At 39.2% G+C, this 27,668-nt stretch overlaps 1 protein-coding gene across 2 annotated transcripts in view; it reads left to right on the forward strand.

Annotated features, from left to right (window-relative positions):
• The first annotated feature begins 11,942 nt into the window (after nucleotides 1-11,942).
• LOC140150426 (squalene monooxygenase-like) overlaps nucleotides 11,943-27,668 on the forward strand; it is a 36,448-nt gene continuing 20,722 nt past the window's right edge. The window contains exons 1-8 of one of the 2 annotated variants that reach the window (XM_072172448.1): nucleotides 11,943-12,152; nucleotides 17,206-17,392; nucleotides 21,658-21,865; nucleotides 22,042-22,207; nucleotides 23,340-23,436; nucleotides 26,232-26,535; nucleotides 26,955-27,170; nucleotides 27,291-27,407. In XM_072172448.1, the coding sequence (XP_072028549.1) occupies nucleotides 17,261-17,392; nucleotides 21,658-21,865; nucleotides 22,042-22,207; nucleotides 23,340-23,436; nucleotides 26,232-26,535; nucleotides 26,955-27,170; nucleotides 27,291-27,407 (1,240 nt within the window). In that variant the 5' untranslated portion in view covers nucleotides 11,943-12,152; nucleotides 17,206-17,260. Of the gene's footprint in view, nucleotides 12,153-17,167; nucleotides 17,393-21,657; nucleotides 21,866-22,041; nucleotides 22,208-23,339; nucleotides 23,437-26,231; nucleotides 26,536-26,954; nucleotides 27,171-27,290; nucleotides 27,408-27,668 lie in introns of those variants that run through there. The other variant, XM_072172441.1, reaches the window with a different exon arrangement.

Genomic DNA, 27,668 nt, shown 5'->3' on the forward strand with positions numbered 1-27,668 from the left:
TGATACTGCCGCTACTTTTCAATAATGTGTGACACCTTCGAACCACCCATCTCTCTTCTTAGCAACATCTGCAAGGTTGTGGAGGCACTTTCGAACAGCACAATCTCATATCAGACACTGGCTTTAGACCCCATCATAGCACGGCTGACCTCCTTACCATCCTCTCTCAGCAATGGCCTAATGCGCTATATTTGCTACAATATGCGTCTTATTGACCTGTTGACATCAAAGGTGCATTTTTTCTCAAGGTGAAAAAAAAAGTTCCTGGCAAGTTGCTGACATTACTGACGTGAATTCAGGGTTACTTATCCAGCCGGTTTATAAAAGTGGTCCTATCTGGCTAATGCCTCAGTGCCGTAAGGCTCCATATTGGGACTGGTGCTTTTATCTGTCTTCATTGCTGATCTTGCTAGAACTCAGTGTACCTATATCATGTATATGCAGATGACTCTACCGTATTTTGTGATGTCAGATTAACAGAAAACAGCAGCGCTGTACCCGCAAGCCTAAAAGCCCCCATGTCACAAGGGAAAAAGCGGTAAATCGCACATTATTTCACATTATTTGCACATTATTTGCAGAATCTCTCCTCTTTTTTCAGATTATAAACTTACTTAACAGAAATTGTGGGAAATTTTGGCGAACTTAGCGTTTTTGAGCGATTTTGCTCGTTTTACCGCTTTTTCCCTTGTGTCATGGGGCCTGTATCACCCGCCATACACCAAATTTTTGAAGGGGAAAAATGCATTGTGGGGGGTGTTGGGGGGGTCAAAAAAAATAAAATGTTTGAAATTGCCCATACTTTCAACCCCTGCAATTTTAAGGCAGTCAATATATAAGATATTGCACAATTTGAATTCCAAAATGTGGCTTTACCACAGGGTTCAATGGGAGAATTCAAACTTTAAATGGCTTTTTCCGGAATTTCAAGTGCTTTTTTCCTCTGGCGTCAAAAAATTAGAATTGATTCCGGATCAAAGTTTCGCAACGAGAACGCGCATATTACTTAGGGCTTTCGAAAGAAGGGAAATTTAAATCAAATTTGCTCCACAGGTTCCAAAGTACACAATGGGGGGGCTGAAAATTTGAAACGTTCAAAATCACTCATATTTTTAACCACTTGAATCTCAAGGCAGCCAATGTGTAGCATATAGCTCAATTTGGACTCCAACTTGTATATTTTGCATAGGGTTCCATGTAAAATTAAAACTTCAAATGCATTTTTCTGAATTCCAAGTGCTTTTTTCCTCTGGCGTCAAAAAATTAGAATTGGTTCCGGATCAAAGTTTCGCAACGAGAACGCGCATATTACTTAGGGCTTTCGAGATAAAAAAAAAAAAAAAAAAAAAAAAGCCGCAAAAAATTGAAATTGATATTTTGCTGCTGTGTACTGTACATACTCAATGTGTAGCTGATACAGTGAAATTTGACTGCCACACTCTTGCAGCCAATGGGCTATTCCATTTGACATGCATACACCCCCTAGATGGAGGTCATGACCTCAATCGCGCACACAGGGGTGTAGATATCAAATGAAATCGCCTATTCAGGTAACTTCATTTGAAATTCACACTCCCTGTGTGGAAGATTAAGGGCATGTCTTCCATAGGGGTGTATGGATTGAAATTGATATTTTGCTGCTGTGTACTGTACATACTCAATGTGTAGCTGATACAGTGAAATTTGACTGCCACACTCTTGCAGCCAATGGGCTATTCCATTTGACATGCATACACCCCCTAGATGGAGGTCAAGACCTCAATCGCGCACACAGGGGTGTAGATATCAAATGGAATCGCCTATTCAGGTAACTTCATTTGAAATTCACACTCCCTGTGTGGAAGATTAAGGCATGTCTTCCATAGGGGTGTATGGATTTTAACTGAATAGCCCAATGGTTTAATCACCTGTTTGAGTTCTGCATGTAAAATCATCTGCAAGTAAGAAGCCCCCATGTCACAAGGGAAAAAGCGGTAAATCGCACATTATTTCACATTATTTGCACATTATTTGCAGAATCTCTCCTCTTTTTTCAGATTATAAACTTACTTAACAGAAATTGTGGGAAATTTTGGCGAACTTAGCGTTTTTGAGCGATTTTGCTCGTTTTACCGCTTTTTCCCTTGTGTCATGGGGCCTGTATCACCCGCCATACACCAAATTTTTGAAGGGGAAAAATGCATTGTGGGGGGGTGTTGGGGGGTCAAAAAAAATAAAATGTTTGAAATTGCCCATACTTTCAACCCCTGCAATTTTAAGGCAGTCAATATATAAGATATTGCACAATTTGAATTCCAAAATGTGGCTTTACCACAGGGTTCAATGGGAGAATTCAAACTTTAAATGGCTTTTTCCGGAATTTCAAGTGCTTTTTTCCTCTGGCGTCAAAAATTAGAATTGATTCCGGATCAAAGTTTCGCAACGAGAACGCGCATATTACTTAGGGCTTTCGAAAGAAGCGGGAAATTTAAATCAAATTTGCTCCACAGGTTCCAAAGTACACAATGTGCTGAACACTGAAGTGTTCAAAATCACTCATATTTTTAACCACTTGAATCTCAAGGCAGCCAATGTGTAGCATATAGCTCAATTTGGACTCCAACTTGTATATTTTGCATAGGGTTCCATGTAAAATTAAAACTTCAAATGCATTTTTCTGAATTCCAAGTGCTTTTTTCCTCTGGCGTCAAAAAATTAGAATTGGTTCCGGATCAAAGTTTCGCAACGAGAACGCGCATATTACTTAGGGCTTTCGAGATAAAAAAAAAAAAAAAAAAAAAAAAAAAAAAAGCCGCAAAAATTGAAATTGATATTTTGCTGCTGTGTACTGTACATACTCAATGTGTAGCTGATACAGTGAAATTTGACTGCCACACTCTTGCAGCCAATGGGCTATTCCATTTGACATGCATACACCCCTAGATGGAGGTCATGACCTCAATCGCGCACACAGGGGTGTAGATATCAAATGGAATCGCCTATTCAGGTAACTTCATTTGAAATTCACACTCCCTGTGTGGAAGATTAAGGGCATGTCTTCCATAGGGGTGTATGGATTGAAATTGATATTTTGCTGCTGTGTACTGTACATACTCAATGTGTAGCTGATCCAGAGAAAATTAACTGCCACACTCTTGCAGCCAATGGGCTATTCCATTTGACATGCATACACCCCTAGATGGAGGTCATGACCTCAATCGCGCACACAGGGTGTAGATATCAAATGGAATCGCCTATTCAGGTAACTTCATTTGAAATTCACACTCCCTGTGTGGAAGATTAAGGCATGTCTTCCATAGGGGTGTATGGATTTTAACTGGAATAGCCCAATGGTTTAATCACCTGTTTGAGTTCTGCATGTAAAATCATCTGCAAGTAAGAAGCCCCCATGTCACAAGGGAAAAAGCGGTAAATCGCACATTATTTCACATTATTTGCACATTATTTGCAGAATCTCTCCTCTTTTCAGATTATAAACTTACTTAACAGAAATTGTGGGAAATTTTGGCGAACTTAGCGTTTTTGAGCGATTTTGCTCGTTTTACCGCTTTTTCCCTTGTGTCATGGGGCCTGTATCACCCGCCATACACCAAATTTTTTGAAGGGAAAAAATGCATTGTGGGTGTGGGGGGGTGTTGGGGGGGTCAAAAAAATAAAATGTTTGAAATTGCCCATACTTTCAACCCCTGCAATTTTAAGGCAGTCAATATATAAGATATTGCACAATTTGAATTCCAAAATGTGGCTTTACCACAGGGTTCAATGGGAGAATTCAAACTTTAAATGGCTTTTTCCGGAATTTCAAGTGCTTTTTTCCTCTGGCGTCAAAAAATTAGAATTGATTCCGGATCAAAGTTTCGCAACGAGAACGCGCATATTACTTAGGGCTTTCGAAAGAAGCGGGAAATTTAAATCAAATTTGCTCCACAGGTTCCAAAGTACACAATGTGCTTACACCCAGTGATTTACCAGCCTACCTTGTATGTCCGATGTGTGAAATCAATGCAGCCAATGCTTAATGGGCTGTTCCAGTTAAAATCCTTACACCATCTAGATGGAGGTCATGACGTCAATCTTGCACAGAGGAGTGTAAAAAAAGCGGGAAATTTAAATCAAATTTGCTCCACAGGTTCCAAAGTACACAATGTGCTTACACTCAGTGATTTACCAGCCTACCTTGTATGTCCGATGTGTGAAATCAATGCAGCCAATGCTTAATGGGCTGTTCCAGTTAAAATCCTTACACCCTCTAGATGGAGGTCATGACGTCAATCTTGCACACAGGAGTGTAGATATCAAATGGTCACCCATTCAGGCAACTCCATTTGATATTCACACTCCCTGTGTGGAAGATGTCTTGCCGGGTGGGGAGTATGGAATTCAAGTGGAATAGCCCAACATTTCTTCTTTTGTAGGATTTGAAGGATTTCAATATTTAAGTCTGTTCCAGATCATGATTTTACATTTGAAATCACTCGCCTTTAAAAATTTTTTAACAAATCTGCAGGGGGGGTAGGGGGGGGCTGAAAATTTGAAACGTTCAAAATCACTCATATTTTTAACCACTGGAATCTCAAGGCAGCCAATGTGTAGCATATAGCTCAATTTGGACTCCAACTTGTATATTTTGCATAGGGTTCCATGTAAAATTAAAACTTCAAATGCATTTTCTGAATTCCAAGTGCTTTTTTCCTCTGGCGTCAAAAAATTAGAATTGGTTCCGGATCAAAGTTTCGCAACGAGAACGCGCATATTACTTAGGGCTTTCGAGATAAAAAAAAAAAAAAAAAAAAAAACCGAAAAAATTGAAATTGATATTTTGCTGCTGTGTACTGTACATACTCAATGTGTAGCTGATACAGTGAAATTTGACTGCCACACTCTTGCAGCCAATGGGCTATTCCATTTGACATGCATACACCCCTAGATGGAGGTCATGACCTCAATCGCGCACACAGGGGTGTAGATATCAAATGGAATCGCCTATTCAGGTAACTTCATTTGAAATTCACACTCCCTGTGTGGAAGATTAAGGGCATGTCTTCCATAGGGGTGTATGGATTTTAACTGGAATAGCCCAATGGTTTAATCACCTGTTTGAGTTCTGCATGTAAAATCATCTGCAAGTAAGAAGCCCCCATGTCACAAGGGAAAAAGCGGTAAATCGCACATTATTTCACATTATTTGCACATTATTTGCAGAATCTCTCCTCTTTTTCATTTTATAAACTTACTTAACAGAAATTGTGGGAAATTTTGGCGAACTTAGCGTTTTTGAGCGATTTTGCTCGTTTTACCGCTTTTTCCCTTGTGTCATGGGGCCTCCTAAACAAGTTAGGACCTGGAAAGAATGCTGAAAACATCACTACATCAGCAGTGAAGACTCATACGTTCGGGTAGTTCAATAAGCAAGAATAGTTTTAATACTTTTAACGGAAATTAATGCAGGACAATTTTCTTTTACCTTGCAAATATTTCGGTAACGACCTGTTACCATCCTCAGGCAGTAGTGACTGGCTGATAGTCTGGACAGGGGCGTAACCAAACCTGACCTTGGGGGGGGGGGGGCAAGATTTAAAAATTTTCCAATTTCTGAGCAAAAGTTGTAGCACCGCAAGCGGCTTGCCGAGAAGCGTTAGACGGTTGGGGTCCAGAGGCAAAGGCCCGGCGGAGGCCCGGCTCGGTTCCTTGTATAGTTTTTTAATATGCTTAGTTGTATTTCTCATATAATTAGACACCAAAATTACCAAAATCAGACGTTGTTAACTATGGTCAGAATTCAAAAAGGTCGTTGACCTTTGGAAATTTGTCATCAAAGCGTCCTCTAGAAAGGTCTGACGCATAACAAACTATACATTTTGGAATCCTCATGACCATACGAGTAATTTGATATATTACTTGACATAATTGGAGCATTCTGAAAATTTGACCCCCATGTAACCTTGATTGACCCCTCCCCGGAATGCCCGGAAGTTACTTGTTTCAGAAAGGACACGAGAAAGAACTCAAGATTTGCTTCTTCTACAGGAAGGAGTCGACGGAGCCTTGCAGGAACATTTCTTGGATATTATATTTACGGTATGTTACATGAAAATTAAGAAGCAAAGGTTTGCCTATATCTATCATGTCTATATATGATATAATTCAGTAGCGTAATACAGTGACTTGTTACAGTAACGACCTGAGACAGAACCTAATATTTGCTGCTTCTACAGGAAGCTGTCGGCGGAGCTTGCAGGAACGTTTCTTGGATATTATAATTACGGTATGTTATATGATTACAACTGAGAGGCAAAGATTTCACAATGTAAGATATGATATCAACTTACTTTGAAAATCAAATGTTTTGAATTATTTTTATTTATAGTTTCTGTCATAATCTGAAGTACTCTCAATTTAATCAGTAAACTAATTTTATTTTGATATTGGCACATGGTAAAGAATTCCCGTCAGGAACTTTCCTGGTGCACTCTATGACTAACTCTGGACTTGGGGCTCGGGGGGAAAATATTCGGATATTCAAATTATTATCGTGGTCAACTCTGGTAACATACAGATTGTTATTTTTGACTTTGAATAATATAATATATATGGTCAATTCCAGCGAAAGCGGGACAAAATTCTCTCTATGTTAACTTTCCACTTTAAAATGTCGTTAATAAAGGAAATCACGTTATTGATGGAGCATATCATGTCACGTCCAATGTGCTCTCTTTGTGCATATAGGCCTTTACTAGCAAGTCATTCCAGGGGACAAGTTATGATAGCTTAAATGAATTGGCGTTACCCACGAATTCAAAGATAAAGCACCATATATGTCATTAAATGTCCTTCAATCAAAATGAAATTATTACCGTTAGAAAGACGTTTGCATGATCTCTCATCATATGTAAAACGATTGAATTCCACCAAAGTTTGTGGACTCTAGAGGCCATTAAGTCAATTTGGCTAATAATTTTGTTACCCGCGTATCAAAAATAAAATGATCGTTCTGAAAAATGTTAAGTGAATATGCCATAAATGACTATATCATGAAACGAAGTTTCGTTCTATAATTCTGAGGTCCAAGTGATTATTTTATGCAAATACGTTTTACCCATAAAATTCCATAAAATCAAATTTGACGTTACCCACGTATCAACTGTTACCCACGAGTCCAGCAAATATAATTGCCATAACTTAAATTAACATTTAATGACTTTGGACACTGAATTTAGTTTGACAGGCGCTTAAAATTGTAAATCGTAAAAATACGTTCACCGCTTTAAAAAAGAATCTACGACGGTTTAAACTTTTGTTACCCACGAATCCCGAATAGATGCTAACCTTGAAAAATAAGGAGATTGTTTATTTTAAGTTTAAATCAGCAGATATTCAAGCCATGGGTATGCTATAATTTTGACAGTACTTACAGTTTATACACCTAAGAAACGCAAACCCCAAACGGTACTATAGTACTTATAGCTTTACCCACGAATTCGGCGTTACCCACGAATCCAAGGATTTACTCGTAAATTATATGTTTCTTATGCATCTTAACATTTTGAAAACATGCGAAATAGGTTCCAAAACAGTCCTGTTTAATAGCGTCCTCTTGAAGGTATACTGAAGCTGCATCATGAAGTTTTGATTGATTATCCTAAATTACCATTTTTAGGGTAAATGCAATTGGTTAGAGAAACGGGAATCATTGAAACACAATGGAGGAATAACCGCATGGTGGTTTCCAACCTTCTGTAATATTTTCTATTTTGCCGCTTACCAATACATACCTTCAAATATGTGTTACCCACGAACATTTTGGTTACCCACGAATCCCTACTTAAATTATAGTTAACAATGTATTGATAGTGTTTTAGTTCATAGGAACTGTCAAACACGAGTTAATAGAATATTGCTGCATGAAAATATGAAATGATTTTACTAAAATAATAATATAAAACAGTTTGCTCTGTCTATTTGAATTTGGCAACTTCATTATTCTCAAAATTTTTATACCCAAAATGCCATAATGATCCATTCTAAATATTCCATGTAGTCTGTATTTTGATTAAAATTCATTTTAGTGCCATTGCAGCCTGAATTATTGACATACGGAAAAGTATTTTTTATTTTATTAAAAAATTTAATAGGAATTGCTATTTTCCAGACGCTGTTACCCACGAATCCATCCGAGATCCTCATCCTGCGACGAGATACAAAATCTAACGTTATATTTATATGAAGCATTTATTCTAATCTTTCGAAATAATACAGTAATGTTAAATGACAGCCACTTTGGAAAGAGTTCGAAGAATTGACACAATCTTAACTGTACACCTGGTTCTTTCTTAAAATTTGTAATAACCAAAATATTTCTTTGTAGATATATGTAATAAAATTCTATTTTACGTTCAAAGTCTTCACCTATTTCTAGTGTATATGAGTCACACATAAAATATTGAAAGATATTAAAGAAAGTGAAATTTTATGGCGTACAACAGGTGAAAAATGCTTGAATTCGTGGGTAACATGCATATGCGCATTTAACACTTTATTTGGTCCAGCAAGAAAAGTTATTTTTCAATCCGATGGCACTTCCACCTGATGATTCACTAGACATGATCGTCTCATTTGATAAGTCTAGAATTGAAAAGGAAAACATTTTGAAAATAGCCCCCAGAGAGAATTTTGGCCCGCTTTGGCTGGAATTGACCATATATATATAGCAGGCAGTTTCTCCACCTCTTTGGTGGTCTTCCTCTAGGTCTGACTCCCTGGATGAGACATTCAAAGGCCATCTTTGGAAGGCGTGAGGGAGGCATTCTCTGGACGTGGCCAAAATAATGCAGTCTCTCCCGGGTTATTCTGTCCAAGATGGAAAACTCAACACCCAGGGTTTTACGGATGACGGTGTTTCGGATCCTGTCTCTCCGTGTTACGCCCATTATCTTCCTAAGGCACATCATCTCGAAAGTGAGCAGTCGATTCTCATCATCTCCTTTCAATGTCCAGGTATAGCAATATTGACAAAACCTTGTATAGCTCAATCTTGGTGTTGGTTTAGATGTCCTTAGCACTCCAGATACTCTGTAGTCTATGCACAGCTCCTAGGGATTTGCCTATTCGAAGTTTACTATCTTCTGAGGAGGATCCTTTTTGGGTGATCTTTCCTCTCAGGTATGTAAACTCCTCCACCTGCAGAAGCTTGGTATTGTCAATTGTGATGTTCAGATGGGTGTCCTCTTTGCATATGGCCTGGACTTCTGTTTTAGCGATATTTATTTTGAGTCCAAAAGCTGAGCTGCTTTGATGAATGAGGCTAACCAGTGTCTGGAGGTCTTCTTCACTGTTAGCGATTAGTGCAATGTCATCTGCAAATCGTAAGTTGTTCACCACTTGTCCTTGGATGTTTACTCCTATGTTGGTATCGTGCAGGGCATACAACATAGTCATCTCCAGTAGGATGTTAAAAAGTTGAGGTGAGGTCACACTAAGGTTGTAAACCAGTCAGTTAGTTCCCCATTTACTCTGACAGGATTTCTTGTAGAGAGCTTTCAGGAGACAGGTGATTTTGTTTGGGAAACCAAAGAAGCCAAGTGCCTTCCAAAGTCCTTCCTGCCAAACTGAGTTCTGCAGCTCTGATGTTGTCATATCCCGGGACTTTGCCATCTGACATCTTTTTAACAGCACTTTCAATTTCCTCATCTGTTGGGTTATTTTTGTTGTATAGTTCTTGAAAGCTTTCTTTCCACCTATCCTTTACTTCCTCTGATTCAGTAAGAATCTGTCCATCTTTACTTTTGACTGTTCGTTGAATGCTGTCTTGATTCATTCCCACATAGTTTCAGTATCTGTGTCTGGTTGCTCCAGCAGTGGGGCAAATCTACCCCCTATTTCAAACTCATAGTTTTTCCTGTGTTCTGGGCTTTTTAGCCTGAAGATGTCATATTGTTTCGGGTAGTTTGCCTTCAAGCGTATATTTGTTATCACGAGTTGATGATCTGATCCTACATCTGCGCTAGGGAAGCTTCTCGCATTGGTTACAGAGGTCTTCCACCGGTTGTTGATAATAATGTAGTCTATTTTGTTGTGGGTCTTTTGATCTGGCGACTCCCATGTCCACTGTCGGCTGTCCTTCTTCTGTTTGAACATTGTGTTGGTTATAAAAAGGTTGTTTACTGCACAGAAGTTGAGCAGCTCTTCTCCTCTGTCATTTCTTTGCCCAAAACCATTGTTTCCTATAACGTTATCCCATTGTGAGCAATCACATCCAACTTTTGAGTTTAGGTCTCCCATAACAAGTAGGATGTCATTTTTGGAGTCTTATTGATAGTAGTTTGTAGAAGGTCGTAGAATTCTTCTACCATCTCTTCTGAGTCAGCGATATTGGTGATATTGCATATACCTGTAATACAGTCATGCCGCCATTTTGGGTCTGGAATCTAGCTGATAAGAGTGTTGCAGAAATTGGGTTGCACCCTAAGCATGCTAAGAGAGCATTTTGTGCCTTCTTGTTAAGTAGAATTGCAACTCCGGCACGATGTATGGAGTCGTTTCCGGAGCACAGAATTTTTTTGTATCCTTTTGAAATGAATTCTCCAAAATCAATTCAATATAAAATGAGTTTCGGCGATTTCCAGTATTTTCCATTAATTTTGTACTTCTCTATTTGATCCAATAGAATTTCAAAGTTGCCAGTCTGGTACAAAGTTCGAACATTCCATGTTCCAATACCTATAGTTGCTTTGGCAGATAGTAGTGCCGCCGTTCCCAATGGTTTATCAACACCAGCCCGGCTAATTGGGGGTCGACTTGGTGCTAGTCCCTCTTTGATCTAACTTTGGGAAGACCATCAAATCTTCCAATTGGATTTAAGGTTTCTGCGTCATTCTGTTCTACATGTTGTACATCCATTGATAGAAGTGGCTGGTTGATAGCAGGGGCTTTAACCCTGGTGCTGTAAAGGCTCTTCATTGTGATGCAGTTTTGCTCAAAAGTAAGCTAGGAGGATGAGCGGTCCTCTCCTAGTCCCGGCTCCTAGTCACCCAGATCTGTCCGTAACTTCCTGCACTAGTCAGAAAGTTAACAACCCCGCCAACTAGAAGGTAGATCAGGACGTTTATTCACACAAGTCGGTCGTCCCCTCACACTATGCTAAACTACATGCTACATGCTACATATTATGCTACACTACATGCACTATGCTACCAGGGACGGTCTCCTCCTTGTTGTCCGTCATCTTGCGATGATAAGAGAATACATGTTTAGGGGGGGGTCTATGGTATAGGTCTACATTATAATGGGGGGGGGGGGACAAAATAGTTTTGAACCTAATATGAGTGGGTTGTTCAAAAAAAGATTTGGGTCCGTTAAGGGGGTCAAAAAAGTTTTGAGTTCACGAAGAGGGGGGTTAAAATTTTGACATGAAAAAAAAAGTCCAGCCTGCCCTGCCCCCCCAAAGTATTTGTGAACACTCCCTTATGCTAAAAAACCTTCACCTTTTAAACAAACAAGTGCGTTAAACCAATTAGGGACGCACCATTAGACTTCAAGGGAGGGGGGAGGAAGTTTTTGAAAAAAAAAAACTTCCCCCACTATATGAGCAAAAAAAAACTTTCCCCACCAACACTAAAAAACACACCTTTCCCCACCTAACTGTATAAATGCATGAAAATTAAAAATAAAAAAACTTGCCACCTTTGGTGGCGAAAAAAACAAACTTCGCCGCCTTCGGCGGCAAAAAAAAAATTGGCCCGACCCCAACTTCCTCCACCCCCCTTGAAGTCTAATGTTGCGTCCCTTAGATGAACTTGGTCCGAACATTGACCTGGTTATGAACTTCATGCTAGCTAAGCAAACATACATAAACTGCTTAGGTGTCACTCTCACTATTCACTTGACTTTCTAGATGAATGGTTGCTTTAAATTGTAGTTATTAGAAATAAACATACAACAGGTAACAGGACTTGTGTATTTCTTCATGAACCCAACTAAATATAACAGCCTAGATCTGCTAAAAGATTTGCCTTTACCTATATATGATATAATTCAGTAGCTTAATACAGTGACTTGTTACAGACAGGACCTGAGATAGAACCCCAAGATTTGCTTATTCTACAGGAAGGAGTTGGCGGAGCCTGCAGGAACATTTCTTGGATATTATAATTACGGTATGTTATATGATTTATATACAATTGAGAAGCATAGATTCACAATGTAAAGATATACTATTAACTTTGAAAATCAAATGTATTGAATTATTTTTATTTATAGTTTCTGGCTTAATCTGAAGTACTCTCAATTAAATCTGTAAATTAATTTTATTTTGATATTATTTCTATTTCAGGTATATTTCAGGTATATTTTATTAAATGTCATAGCAGTATTAAAACACTGAATTGCGACACAATTTACAATTTATAAACACCAAAATTTACACATTAATTGATACAACATAAAAATATATATCTATGTACAATTTCAAAGTAATATATTACTACATCAAAAAAACATATTTAAAAGAAAAAGGAATTATAAAAACACAATTTAAATCAAATTCATAAAAAGTCAAAGAGGTAAGAGTAGTGCACTGGTAGGGAGCTCAATTATTGCACAAAAAAACCTTTCATATTGATTGAATTTGGATATTGGCATATGGCACTGAATTACTTGATGAACTACCGTATATCATATCGATCCCACACAGATATTGATGATATTCTTTTAAAACCGCTGTAGTAAAATCCTGGTCATCTGATTGGCTTATCCTCGTCATGCTATGTTCCACAATAAAGAGTGGTTTGACCGGAACTACATTAATATTTTTATAACTCCCAGCGCACACCGAAATCGCCCGGTTAATAATTACATTATACAGCAGAGACACTGAAATGAATACCCGGGATCGATACACGTGAATGTGCTATGCACGATTTGATATTCAGACGATAAATCTAAACCGGGGTAGAAAATGATAAATATCTCCCGTAATTTATTTAGTCTAAAGAAGCCAGATTTTGTTCCTTGCACTTGAATATATGTGTTGAACGGATATGATAGTCGTTAGCTTGCGTCTTGAGAAAGAAGCTTGCGTCTTGAACTCAAAAACTTACAAAAATTCTGATTTTATATGTGCGGAACTATAGCGCCCTTATGCAGTTATTGTTAACTACATGGTATGCACACAACACAGGGACACTCACAATAGGCAATTGACCCGTACTGGTAGCGCTGTGTTGTAGATATATGGAGATTAGTTAGCGTCATATCAAAAAGTATAAAAGCTATGATTTTAGTACTTGCTCTATGTTTTTCAATTACGTATTCTTTTCAAAATATCTGAATTTTTAACCCGGTACAAGCTTTAATAACGGGAGACCATACATTTGTATGATAAAGGAAATCTACATCTTATCCAAACTCCCGTGTTAATCCAATGCACATTTTGCTTTACCGGGCCGCCCTGACTTGATCGCATTTGGAAGATGGGTGCCACGAAACCGTAATAGGTACACATTTAGTACTTTCTGTCAATCAAGTATGGTTTGTTCTCTACATGTCAATCTTTAAATTATTAGCATAGTCCTTATAATAACGGGGGACCGCCTTGATAAGTAAATGATAGCAAACCAGTGAAAAATACCTCAAAACTCAGTCAGTGGAGCTCCGCCCGTACATGTCAATAGCATCATTATCGATTGGATTAGTCGACCGTAGCGGAGAATTCGATCGCTCATTGGATTAATATTATCACGTGGTAAGAAATTTGCATTGGACAATCGGTTACTATAATGGTTTAGTACTGCATATTTCGGTTTTATCTTCACTAAGCGGGTTTATGGCTGAAAAGGTCACGGTGAATTTGCCGTGGACAAAACTGCACTATGCAGCGTAGGCTAGCTCCACTCACCCGGAGGCAGTGTATGACCATTGACCTCATCATGGCGTATACATGCTCACTCACACACAGAGGTCAATTACCAGGCTATTGTCAGTAGCCTTAGTCGGATGTCCTCGGCTCATTACAAGTCTCAAAGGTCGGAACAAAATGGCCATGCGAAGTAGCTGTGGATTCAACCTACCATGGCGATTTCTGCCATGATGATATCGGGGCGATGACACTGTGCAGCGTTCAACCGGTTTTTGTTACGTAATTTTAGAACATTCAGAGCGCGATCCTGTCACATTTTTACAGTCTACATGTACCCGTCGTAGCACGGGTCGAGCACCCGTCAGGAACTTTCTTGGTGCACTCTGCGACTGACTGTGGACTTGGGGCTCGGGGGAAAAATATTCGGATATTCAAATCATTATCGTGGTCAACTCTGGTAACATAATAAACATATAGATTGTTATCTTCGACTTTGAAGCGTTAATGTTAATACTTATTATATAGGTATAGAGGTTATCCACTTTTATCATGTGTGACTTAACAAAAGGCGCTGGTTCCCGTAGTATTCCTCATTCAAACCAATTCAATGCACGACCTCGGAGTTACTTGCATGCTTTTGGCGGGCTATGTTGAAGCAGTCATGGTTGCACATGCAAGTACTTCTTTTGAAAGTCCTAAACAAGGTATAGCAGTCGCTGATATGATATGCAACTATAGAACACGAATAACACGAATAACCTCTGTGGATTTAATTCCAAACGTTCTGTTTGTGATATACAGCGTACATTGCCTTCCCAGCAAACACGAAAAAACGTTTTAAACGGTTAATATCGGTCTATCTCTAGTTTGGACTTACACCATTTGCGCTCATGGCACCGTTTTAAGCGTTTTGCTGCACGCAGATCTTCCGTGTACCACGGCGCATTTGGCCGCAATGTCATAGTTCTCGTCTTAAGAGGAGCATGGCGATCGAGAAGCTCACTGAGAACTTGCTCATATTGAGATACAATGCAAGAAGGATCTTCCGATGGCGCTGTGAATAGCACCGAGGTCTTGATGTCGTCGTGGAACTTAGCAGCATCGATCTTGCGAAGCTCGCGGTAACAAACTGTTTTCTTTACAGGTCCGGGACGCGAGAAATCAACGCTGCATTTTACTGCATAATGATCTGACGGTAGGCCTCGGACAACCTCTACCTCGTAAACCAAATCTTCAACATTTCTGGTGATTAACAGGTCGAGGGTATGACCATGACGATGCGTTGGTTCCATAACATGTTGCTGGAGACCAGCAGAGTCCAGAAGATCTTTCATGGCACTGGCGTTTCTTTGAAAAACGCATTCACTGTCAGTTGGTTTTCTTTAGATGGCGGAGGCCTATAAATGATGATAAGCCTGAGGAACGATGAGTCACTTGCAACAACATTACTGTGAAATCCATATGCTCGAAAGAGGGGAATGTCAGATTTTGGTTTTCATTAACATTAAATCCTTTGTGCGACAAAAGACAAATTCCACCCCCTCTTTACCTGTGCGAGGTTGATGGTGCACACGAAAATGAGGCAGTGTGTTGTTCAGATCAGCCAGGGGGTGACTGTCACGATCGCTACCAGTCAACCAAGATTCTGTGACAGCAAGTAGGTCTACATTATGGTCTATGATGAAATCTGAAATTGAGGTGGTTTTGGTTTTCAGTGAGCGAGCGTTCCATGTCGCAAGGCATGATTTCGGGAGAGACTTTCTCATTGGTATGATCGCAGTTTTAATATTGATAAGATTTTTATCACATAACATACGATGATTTTTATCACTTAAATCCGACATTTTAAGGTGGTACTACACCCCCTGATAAATGTTGTGACTAATTTTGCATTTTTCTCAAAAAATAACTACACACTGGTAAGAAAAGTCATGTATATTATAGGGGCAAGGAATCCACTTCACTGAAATTTCTGTGATTCAAGACAATTAAGTGGTTCATTATGTACGTTAAGAAGTGAGGTACATTCTAGCGGTACCTCTTTTTTATCATACATAATGTACCGTTTGTCTTGAGTTACTGAAATTCCAGTGTAGTAACTGGATTCCTTGCCCCTATAATATACATAACTTTTGTTACCAGTGTATTATTATTTTTTGAGAAAATGCACAAATAGTCACAAATTTATCAAGGGGTGCAGTACCCCCTTAAGCTATATATATTATATAATTCACTACATTATTAGCGCCATAATGTAAACTCATGGAAAACACATTTTCTATCAAACAATTATTTTACACCATTTCCCGACACATTCTTTAAAGCCATATTATAACATTTGCTGAGGAGAAAAAAAAAAAAAAAAATTTTAAATCCTGGTTTTTACACGATTGTAATGTACTTTAACCAATAAAGATACTCTGCAAAAATCAAGACTTTAGGTGCTGTAGTTTTGTCAAAATCCGAGATTTTGAATAAAACGATGGAACCGGCGTTTTATTATTACGATGGTTTTATTATTACGATGGAAATATTAGTCGAACACGTTCGTTAACGTACACGGCGTGCGGGATACACATACACACACACACCCCGAGGATCGTACCGTATTACAACCGCGGGATTAACATTCATGGGCGCTAGTAGTAAATTCCAATTTTCTATGCTTTACCTCACTTGTTCGGCTCAAAATTAAAGGGCACATATCTGACAGTAAAAGCTAATATTTTATAGAAAATAAACACTAATCTATTTTTACAGAAATGTTATAATATTTAAACCGTGCGGTTTATGCAGACCCCTTCCAGACCAGTCTTGGAATTTTGCGAAAAAATATTCCATACTAAATGTCAAGTCTGTAAAAGTCTACCAAAATCAACCTCTGCGAAAGATGGATAAATCGACCAAAATGGCTTGATGATGATCAAAAATGATTAACGAAATATAGAAAACAGACTCACCATGTTACTTATTAATAAATAGTAACATAATTCGTATGTTTCAAACCATGTTTAGAGGGTCTGAAATATGATTCACCACTTTTTCTCGTTCGAAGCTTTTTCAAAATGGTCGCCAAAATAGATAGAACGTATATTATAGGAGAACAGGTAAATATGGAATTTTATGGAAGTTTACCACTTGTAAACTCAAAACGATAGTGTGGGACCAGAAACCCCCGTACCACAGACAAAGGTTTTTTTGACACCCCCCTGAGGAACGGGGATGACAACGCTTAGGTGTTGGTATCGCTGAATCGTAACCAGATATCGCCCTCACCAACACACGTATGAACATATTTTTTACCTTTTTCAGCTGATTTTACTGGCTTGATTTTATTTTCACTGAATACACAGGTGGTTCTGAAGATTAACTGATTGATTCCCCCGATCTACAGGTTGGGAACACAAAATGGGGATACATGCTTCAGTTCTTTTGACCAATCCGGCCACCGTTGCAGGAGTTGTTTGTGTGGTCAGTTTTGCGGCGCTTTTCAAATACTTTAGAACATCCAACAGGAAAATCACTGTCACATTACCCAAGGTAACCAATATTTCTTTGATTGTCACTGTCTTCCTTGTCTATGATTAGATTTGCATGCACGAATGGATATTTTCATATAACTGTCGACATGAAGAGGTTCAAATAATTATGCCTTCGTTGCATTCCCAAGTCGTAAATGACTACCATAATTCGTATTTCAGGCCCGGGTTTTGGATATAGCCATTCTTCATAGGAAAACGGCCAACACGAGCTGCATGAAATCACTTCTTCAGAAATGAACCAAATGCAACGTAAAATATATAGGCATATTTTAAGAATTGTATATAACCTAACAAAATTTATCATGCTAAAATATTAATCTGTAGATACCATGTGCGCCATTAATGTTGCGAAAATTAGGGCAAATATTTCTAGGCAAAAACTCGTAACAAACATCAAACCCTCAAATTTCTGGCAAAAATTTTGCCAAAAATAGCAAGTTACCCACATGAAACATTTTGTCACCATAATATATTTTACAATTCTAGCTTACAAAACAAGTAACGTTTCACGTCTTTCATGCAAGACTTGATTTCGAACATTAATGTACATATACTGCATTTGAACACTAACATGATTATTATATTGTTATCACGTCTTTCATGCAAGACTTGATTTCGAACATTGTATACTGCATTGGAACACTAACATGATTATTGAACCATATTTAACAGATATGCAGGTATTGTGTTCCGGCACGACCTACCGTGAACCTTTTAGGCCTAAATATAAACCCACACCCCTTTGCACATTTCCCAATTTTAAATGGTCTAGGTATATGATGCGAGTGTATCGTAGCAGGAACGTGTGCCAAAAATTGTTTGTTCCAACTTCACTCCCCCCCCCTCGGCCTGCCAAAAATTCTTTGCCCCCCCCATTTTATCTTCCCCAAGGGCTCATAATTATTACACAGCCCCTTTTCGTCACATCTAGACTTTCAGCCTGATCGCGTATGAATTATTCAACACATGTATTGCTATTCCAACATTTTCATACAAAGTCCTGGTGAGATCTTTGGTATCGGTTTTCTCTGTTCTCATATGTTTATGCCAGAAGTTCGAATTTTTGGCTTCTTTTTTGTTCAGAAACCAAAATCAGTGGATTAAAAAGAGGGCATAACTTGTCTGCAATCATAACATCTAAAGTTAAATTTATACTACATAGCTGAGCGGCAGAGATTGCCGGCTTTTACCCAATGAGGTAGAGCGATTTGTGTTGTTTTGGTAAAAGCGCTACTACCTCATTGGTCAAATACCAACCACTTTTCACTCAGTAATAGAGTAATAAATTAAACATTAGTAAAGAGAATACCATAAGTATACGAGTATAATATTGTCATGATTGTGCTAAGCAAATTTCGGAGACATATCCGGTTAACCGGTTGTGTTTGAATGAAATTATGGATATTCTCCCCGCGGTAAGCACACCCCATACTTCTTACCTAGGCTCACCTCTCCCCCATCCATATACCTAATCATCCCTCTCTCCGGTTTCTCCTTCCCCCTTGCTTCCCCTACATCGATATCTCCTCTCCCCTACACACTATGACTAGGGCCTATTCCACTCCACTCCACTATCGAGCTCTCCTCTCGCCCTACTTCCCTTTCCACTTCCAATGCTCTCTTCCATCTGCTTCTCTTTCTCCCTCCCCTTACCGCCACACACACACACGCACTCTTTCCCTCTCCCCCTTCTCATTTCTTTCGAGTAATAATAAATTCAATAGCTTACTATATTGGAAGTCATACAGCTTTCTATCGATCCCCCTGCATACGATATATGGTAAAGCACAAGAATTATTGAATAATGTTGTTTATATCACTTGAGTCATCCATTTTATAATATCGAGAGCTAATATTTCGATGGTCTATGCTTTTTCACAGTCAAAATAGCCCAGGCTTATTGGATTTTCTAAAGCACGCTTTTAAATGCAGATTGACATGCTCGATTTATCTGCTCGTGAATATTGCACAACGAAATTTGAACATTTCTTTCTTAGAACTTAGGTAAGGTAACTTCAAAGCAAGGCGACTATGTTCTTCACACGATTATATAACAAACTGAAATGAAACCGGAAACTCCTTGCTACAAATTTTAAGTTTCTGACAAAGAGTACAAACAAAGACATCGATAATGACGCCACTCAAGAGCTTAGGCAGGATAACCACGTGACCAAAACCAAGCCCAATACTAAAACTCAATATTTGAAACGACAGAATGTTTCGGCAAGGAATTTCCGTACGACTTAAAAATAATGTACCTGTGGATATTGTGAATTACAGTAAAGTACTGTTGTTGTAGTCATTCAATTTGTAGGTTACACTTTTGTTGTTCTGGGTTTTTTTTTTCATGAAGAGAATGCGTCTCCGAATTTTAGTTCTGCAGTGAGTTAAACATTTCTGGTTCTGTCAATGGCATCAAAAATATCGTGTCTCGTAAGTCAACAGCAGGGGGACGTGCCCCCAATCAATCATAGGATCACCCACGTTACGCCCTCTCCTGCTTGATTATGATCCTGCTTGATTTCGCACACACCAAGATTTTCCCGGGCTGGTTCAATGGGCCAGCTGCAATCCTGAACTTGATTCAAGATGCGTAAAATAATGCTGTCTGAATGGTGGATTATTGAATCGATCGCGCTGCTGCATGAGGATCTACTTGCCGTGAAAAAGGGGCAGTTCTTCACGTTTTGACCGCGATGTATAGAAGCAAATTTATACTTCTACTCTACTCAAATTTGGTACACTCACCGGAGTGTACCAAATTTGAGTAGCGTAGCATACTGCAGTTACTGTCCGTTTTCCTATACACAATACACAGTGCTCTCACCATTGACGCGCGACCTTTACAAATAGTGTATGTTAGAAGTATATTGCATTTGCCTAGTTAACATCACTGTGTGAAAAATAACCGGCCAATATTTAAACTATTCTCCAAACTTCTAGCAAATATATTTCTCTAACATGACCTAAAATTACAGCTAGGTTAGATGTTCAGAAATAGTCGCACTTTCGTAGAATATGAGTGAGGGCAAAGCATAGCTAGCTCATAGCTAGCCAACTCCCCGTGTTAATTGAATGGAGATTTGACCGAAAATATTGAGCTATATTGGTAACGGACCGCTCCGTTCTGAAGGATGCCACAAAAACGGTACAAGCTACATTTAAACTATTCTATGAAATTCTAGAAAATATAGTTTTGTAACATGTCCTAAATTTTTAGCTAATTTAGGTGTTTGGAAATAGTCGCACTTTTGTGTTTTAGGAAGGATATGTAAACGACAGATAACACCAAAAATATGAAGAAATTATTTCCAAACCGTGTTAAGTCAACAATCATTATGTTGCTCATTTTCAAGGCCATTGTCTCATTTCGTGAACAAAGGTCCACATACCATTGTTTCCTTGCGTTTCCTTTATAATCAGTTACCCAACTGAAGCTGTATTATAGCACCTCATAGCGATACCGCACATATAAAACAGACACATGTGCACAACCAGAGAAGATCCGATTTAATCAGTTGAGCTGTTTCAATGAGTGTTATCTTGGTTTAGCCTAATAGCTTTTAATGGGGTTTAAGTCCTGCAAAGGTCGAGATGAATTCTACTGTAGACATGACAGCATCATGGAAGTATAAATTTGCTTTCTAGATATCGCTATAGTTTGGTTCAAGTCCAGATTCCGCTATGGTATAGGAAAGTGCTACTAATGTAGGCATCAAAAAATCTCATTTTCTTTGTGAGAGTGACTTTTTTGTTTTTGATGACGTAGCTTGTTTTTCCTTATTTAGATGTCTGATTCTGTATAAAGCACTGTTCTGAGATATTTGCATTTTTCCAGTTGTTGTCTCCATTTCTTATTATTTTGAACTTTTCTGTTTCTAAACATTAACATGTTTAACATGCAGGTTGTATTTCTGCAGCAACTAAGAAAACCCGTTGTCAAAAATGGAAGAGCCCAGCATTATATTTCAAATTAATAGCTAACAATGCTATTAAGAGTGGAACTTCTGAAAAAAAAATCATTAGAACCTGTTCCAAACAACATTGAAAAATTCGAAGTAAAAGGATCTGTACCCGGGCGGTACTGGGGTTTTCTCACACATATGCCAACATAGTGTAGAACTATGTGGCCGGGGTAATATAATAGCTCGGTATTAATAGCGATTGGATTTACTATGGGATATGGTGAAAAATTGAAAAGTTGAAAACAAAGAATACGTTATTTTCTCATTCTATTAATTTTTATGTAATTTTTTTCCACAGCTCAGTCCACCGCCAGAATTCCAAAATACAGATCCTGATATAGTGGTAATTGGTGGCGGTATTACGGGGGCAAGTTTTGCCACCAGACTTGGTATGGAAGGCAAAAAGGTCGTTATGATAGAGAGAAATATGGGTACTGATGAAACAATGCGAGGCGAATTGCTTCTACCAGGCGGTATCAATGCTTTGGAAGAAATGGACATGAAAGGTTAAAATTTGAAAAATATTACCTGTGTAATTTCTAGAGTATCAAATTATTAAGACGTATATTTAACCGACAAAAATATACCGTATATTGTTGATGATAGCTCCGCTTGTTTTGTTTTTTCAATAGTAGCACGTCACTCACACATCCTTTTTTTTTGTCAACCTCGTCAACTGTAGATATTCTAGACGACATCGATGGAAATCGTGTAAAAGGCACAACATTTTTCGACATCCGATTGGGAGGGGAACCAGGTTATGTTCACTTTCCTGAACCAGGAGGAATCACGATGCGACATGGATATCTTGTTAATGCTCTGAGAAAGAAGGCTATCGCCCAAAAATCGTAAGATACTTTTTTACCCAGAATAGCTCATGATACCAGTATTTATACTATAACTGAGAGGTCAGATATCGTTTGTTTATAATACTTCAAGCACAGAATGCTTGAAACAACAATTGCTGAAAGATATGATGCTTGTCGAAATATGAAAATAAACAAACAACAACAACAACAATACCTGTTGTGACGATTTTTGTATGCTCATACTGCAGTTACTGTTCATTTTCCTATACATAATACATAGCATAGTGCTCTCACCATTGACGCGTGACCTCTACAAACATCTGTAAATCACGTTACTGGTAAAAGAAATGAAAAAAGGAGACAAATGTGGCAGTTTATGTTGCCTGGCGGGATTTATTCTCATAGTTCTGCGTTATGAAACTGAATATCCTCTTACCTGGTAATCATGATGACAGCAGATTTATAACCACTTACCTGCTTCGGGAATTGAACCCGGACCTGGAGATTATAAACCTTCTATCCTCACCACTAGACTACGGAAGCACTTACAAATTAAATCTTACTTTAGATTTTAAACTTTGCAATCGCATTTGAGTATCCAGAATAACACAATATAAAACCATCGCTCTTACAAATATAAACAATAAAGTTGTTAATAGTGATGCTAGTGCCAGGTTGTTGATCCTAAACTTTCCATTCCGCTTATTATCGAACTATTAGACAACTACGTAACATAAGGCAGTGATTTCAAAGCAATCATGTGTTGAACAAAGAACATGTATGTTCAAAGCAGTTGCCCAATTGCGAAATGAAAGTTACGAAAGTCATCGGCTTGACTAACCTAGAGCTAGTCAAACCGGCTTGACTAACTAGAGCTCAAAGAGCTAGTCAAACCGGCTTGACTAACCTAAAGCTAGTCTAGCCGGCATGACTAGTTTGTCCGTTAGATATCGTGAACTAGTCGTGCTCAACATATATCGTTGGTCAAGTAGGCTTGACTAGCTTTAGGTTAGTCAAGCCGGATTTGAATTGAATTGATGTTTGAATTACGGGTTTGACTAATTGATTGGGTATAATGAGCTGGCGGGCACTACGCGTACTATCCCAACAACTGATGCGCATTTAAATCAAATGATTTTTTTCTCTATTATTTCTCTATTATTACGTACAGAGTAACAGTTATAGAAGCTGTGGGTAAGGAGCTGATTAAAGAGAACGGACGTGTGGTTGGTGTCAGATATAAGAAGAAGGATGATGCCGTCATACAGGTAATAATGTGTTATCATTTTAAAGGCGAGTCGGAGTGGCGCCTGAGTTAGCTGTGCTCAAATATTGAGAAAATAAATATTTGAGATCCCAAGGCTTATTGTAATTGGTAATATTTTACCCATTGTGCATGATTTTTTCTGGTAGGGGGAAATAGCGAAAACTTTCGTTTTTGCCTGTTATTTGTCATAACTCAATAACTGCAATGCAATAAATATGAAAATATAATTCATCATCATCATCATCTTCCGATACTGTGCAGAAACCTCCGCTGGAGTATACTCGCACATTAGTTGTGGTGCCTTCAAGTAAGTGCAGACAAAGAGTGCTGATCCTATATACAAGGTGAATGTGCAGCTTAAAAAGATGACTGGAAAGTGGACTGGTTAGGTGAAGGAGACGCCACACACTCTGGACTTGAAGACGTCTAGGGTTGGCGACTCAACAACTTCCTGGGGCAAGGCATTCCACTGACGGATAGTGTCGGGGAAGAAAGAGCCTTGCAGTAAAGCTGTGCGGGAGAATGGAACATGGAATCTCTGAGAGTTGCCCCTGGTGGTGGTGTTTGAGGGTATCAGCTGGCTGTCAGGAATGTCAATGAGATGGTTGACGATTCGGTACATCATGGTGGCTTTGGAGATTGCTCTTCGTTGTTGTAGAGATTCCCATCCGAGGTCATTCAGCATGGATGTAACACTGCTTTCTCGGGAGTAGTTGTTCATGATGTACCTGGCAGCGCTGCGTTGCACAGACTCAACCTTGGTGATATTTCTCTTGGTGGTAGGATTCCATACGCAGCTGGCATATTCAACAACTGGTCTGACAAATGTATTGTAGCAACGGGTCTTGACGTCACGGGGACAGCAGCTCAAGTTGCGTCGTAGGAAACCAAGAGATTTCATGCCTTTCTTGCTGGTGCAGTCTGCTTGTCTGTTCCAGGATAAGTTGTCAGTGAATTCAACACCCAGGTATTTGGCGGATGGGACTGCCTCCAGAGGATGGTCATGGATAAAATACGTGGAATTCACTGCCTTGCGGCGTTTGGTAATGCGAAGAAGTTGGCATTTCTCGGGGTGGAACTCCATCAGCCACTTCCTTTCCCATTCTTGCAAGGCGTCAAGATCATTTTGGAGCTGGGTTGCATCATCGGTGTTGTTAATAACACGGTAAATAACGCTGTCGTCAGCAAACAGTCTCACATGGGAGTCAACAGAGATACAGTCTGGGAGGTCGTTAATATACGCCAAGAAGAGTAGTGGGCCCAGGACTGTTCCTTGGGGCACTCCCGATGACACAGGTGTTTGGTCTGAAGATTCTCCATCCAAAACCACCTTCTGGACTCTGCCCTGGAGAAAGTTGCTGATCCAGATGAGCAGGCTCCCGTGGATGCCATAGAACTTGAGTTTGTGGAGGAGGCGATGGTGTGGCACTTTGTCAAACGCCTTGGAGAAATCAAGAAGAATGAGATCAGTTTGGAGGCCTTTATCCATGTTGTGAGCAAGGTCGTCAACCGTGATGATGAGTTGAGACTCACATGAGCGGGACTTCCTGAAACCATGCTGGTGGTCAGTCAAGATGTTGTGTGACTCGAAGTGGCGCATCACTGAGCTATGTACGACATGCTCGAGGAGCTTACAGCAGATGGAGGTGAGGGAAATAGGTCTGTAATTGGCTGGTTTGTTCCGGTCACCCTTTTTGAAGACTGGTGCGACGATGGCCGACTTCCACACATCAGGGAGAATACCACTATCCAAAGAGGCCTGGTACAGAATTGTGGGAGGCTTCCATGACTCAGTTCTTATAAGATCAATGTAGGCCTATTACCATGCAGAAATAAACTGTATTATTTAAGTAAAATTTAAGTAAAATATGGCCTGAACTTAGGCTCCGATGCCACTTAATATCGAGCTATATCGGAGTAATTCAGTGCCTCACAGTGTCATCGCCCCGATATCTTCATGGCAGAAATCGCCTTGGTAGGTTGAATCCACAGCCACGCATGGCCATTTTGTTCTGACCTTTGAGACGCATAATGAGCCGAGGGACATCTGACTAAGGCTACTGACAATAGCCTGGTAATTGACCTCTCTGTGTGTGAGTGAGCATGTATACGCCATGATGAGGTCAATGGTCATACACTGCCTCCGGGTGAGTGGAGCTAGCCTACGCTGCATAGTGCAGTTTTGTCCACGGCAAATTCACCGTGACCTTTTCAGCTATAAACCCTCTCTGTGTGTCAGTGAGCATGTATCCCGGGCATGTATACGCCATGATGCGGTCAATGGTCATCTGCTTATAGACTGCCTCCGCGGGAGTGAGTGCAGCTAGCCTACGCCGCGCTATTATAGTTCGGCACATATAAAATCAGAATATTTTTTTCAGTTTTTGAATTCAAGACGCACTCTTCTTTCTCACTTGAGACGCTAGCTAACGACTGTCATATCCGTTGAACACATATATTCACGTACAAGGAACAAAATCTGGCTTCTTTAGACTAAATCAATTACGGGAGATATTCATCATTTTCTACCCCGGTATCCAAAGATTTATCGTCTGAATATCAAATCGTGCATAGCACATTAGGGTCTATGCTCTGCTGTATACTGTAATTATTAACCGGGCGATGTCGGTGTGTGCCTATGAGCAGTGTTACTGTCGTAGTTATCAGCTTTTGTCAGGCCGCTTTCTGTCATTGTTTACTTAACTCGGAATTCCTTTGATGATGGTAAATGATTTCAGTAAAACTTTGCACAGCACTACAATGTATGATACTCATTATTCTGACCAATACTTACAGGAAATCCGAGCTCCCCTCGTTGTGATAGGTGACGGGTACTACTCCAAATTGACTGCCGAGTATCGAACCACACATCAACCTGTCAGTTCTGATGTCTGCATTGGATTTCCTCTGAAAAACTACAGGTTCGAATCAGGGAAGTGTGAGGGTGAATTTGTAGAGTATGGTATTGGTCATCCTGGGGCACAAATTATTAACTACAAGCTGAATGACCATGAGAATAGAGGATTTTTACTTGTGCATGGCAAACCACCTTCCAATCTTAAGGAATTCTGCGAGAAAACCGTTGTGCCGAATTTGCCAGGTATGTCTCTGAAACTAGTATTTTCACTTCGTATACTACGCCCAGTGTTCAGTCGTGGATTTCTTGCTAACAAAGGATCATGAAATGTGTAAATATGTGGCCGCCGCGGTGCGACCATCACGCACGTCGAGCTTGCGCGACGGAGGCGGTTGCATGTCCAAGGGTGGATGTGGTCCCCTCAAGTTAGCGATTCTAACAAAATGAAGGCCCAATTGAAATCATTTGGTGCGTCATTTTCAATGATAAGAATCATTTTGTTATGGATTTATTGTGGAATATTTTAGGGCACATAACACTACGTACAAACACATGTGCGTGAATAAATGGCATGAATTATACAAGCTAATTGAAGGGGACAGAATTACAAAGAAAATCCCACAATAATTGCTTGAAAAGTTTGAAATTATATTTCGATTTAGAGCACATGAAGAAGCCAGTGATGGAAAGTATTGCCGATGGTTTACGTGTTGTGAGATGTCAGAGAATGGCAGCCAACTTTGACGTAACACCCGGACTGCTGATCCTAGGTGACGCCCTGAATACCCGTCACCCTGTTACAGGATCCGGCATGACAGCAGCTCTGAATGATATATTGCTCTGGTGGAAAGTATTCACCAATAAAATACATGATCTCAGTAAGTGTTTTCATGGAACTATAACCTAATCATAAAAACATCCCTTTGGATTTTTGGTCATTTCGTGGAGATATTGTTGGTTTTTAAATCATTATTTTATTTTGATTTTTCTTCGTTTAGCTGATGATGAAGCTATTCTGCAGCAGAAACTCATCTTTCGAACGGAACGACTGAAGTATTCTTATGTTAACAACGTGCTTGCTGAAATTACCATACTCCTGATAAATGATCACGACAGTAAGTGCACCAGCCCAATAGCTTGAGTTTGAAATTTATTAAAATATATCATTTTAGGCAAAAAAAAAAAAAAAAAAAAAAAAAGAAAAGAAAAAAAAGATAGTATGTCTCAGACACATTTGATAAAAAAAAGCGAAGTGCTATGCCTTTTTTCTTTTGTTGAGAAAATGAGATATGCGAAATTCCATTTTTTTTACAGTCAACAGTGGACTTCAGGTATATATATAAATGCGCATTTATAAATGCGCACGTGACATCTAC

The sequence above is a fragment of the Amphiura filiformis genome, chromosome 1 (assembly GCF_039555335.1).
Source record: "Amphiura filiformis chromosome 1, Afil_fr2py, whole genome shotgun sequence".
NCBI lineage: Eukaryota > Metazoa > Echinodermata > Ophiuroidea > Amphilepidida > Amphiuridae > Amphiura > Amphiura filiformis.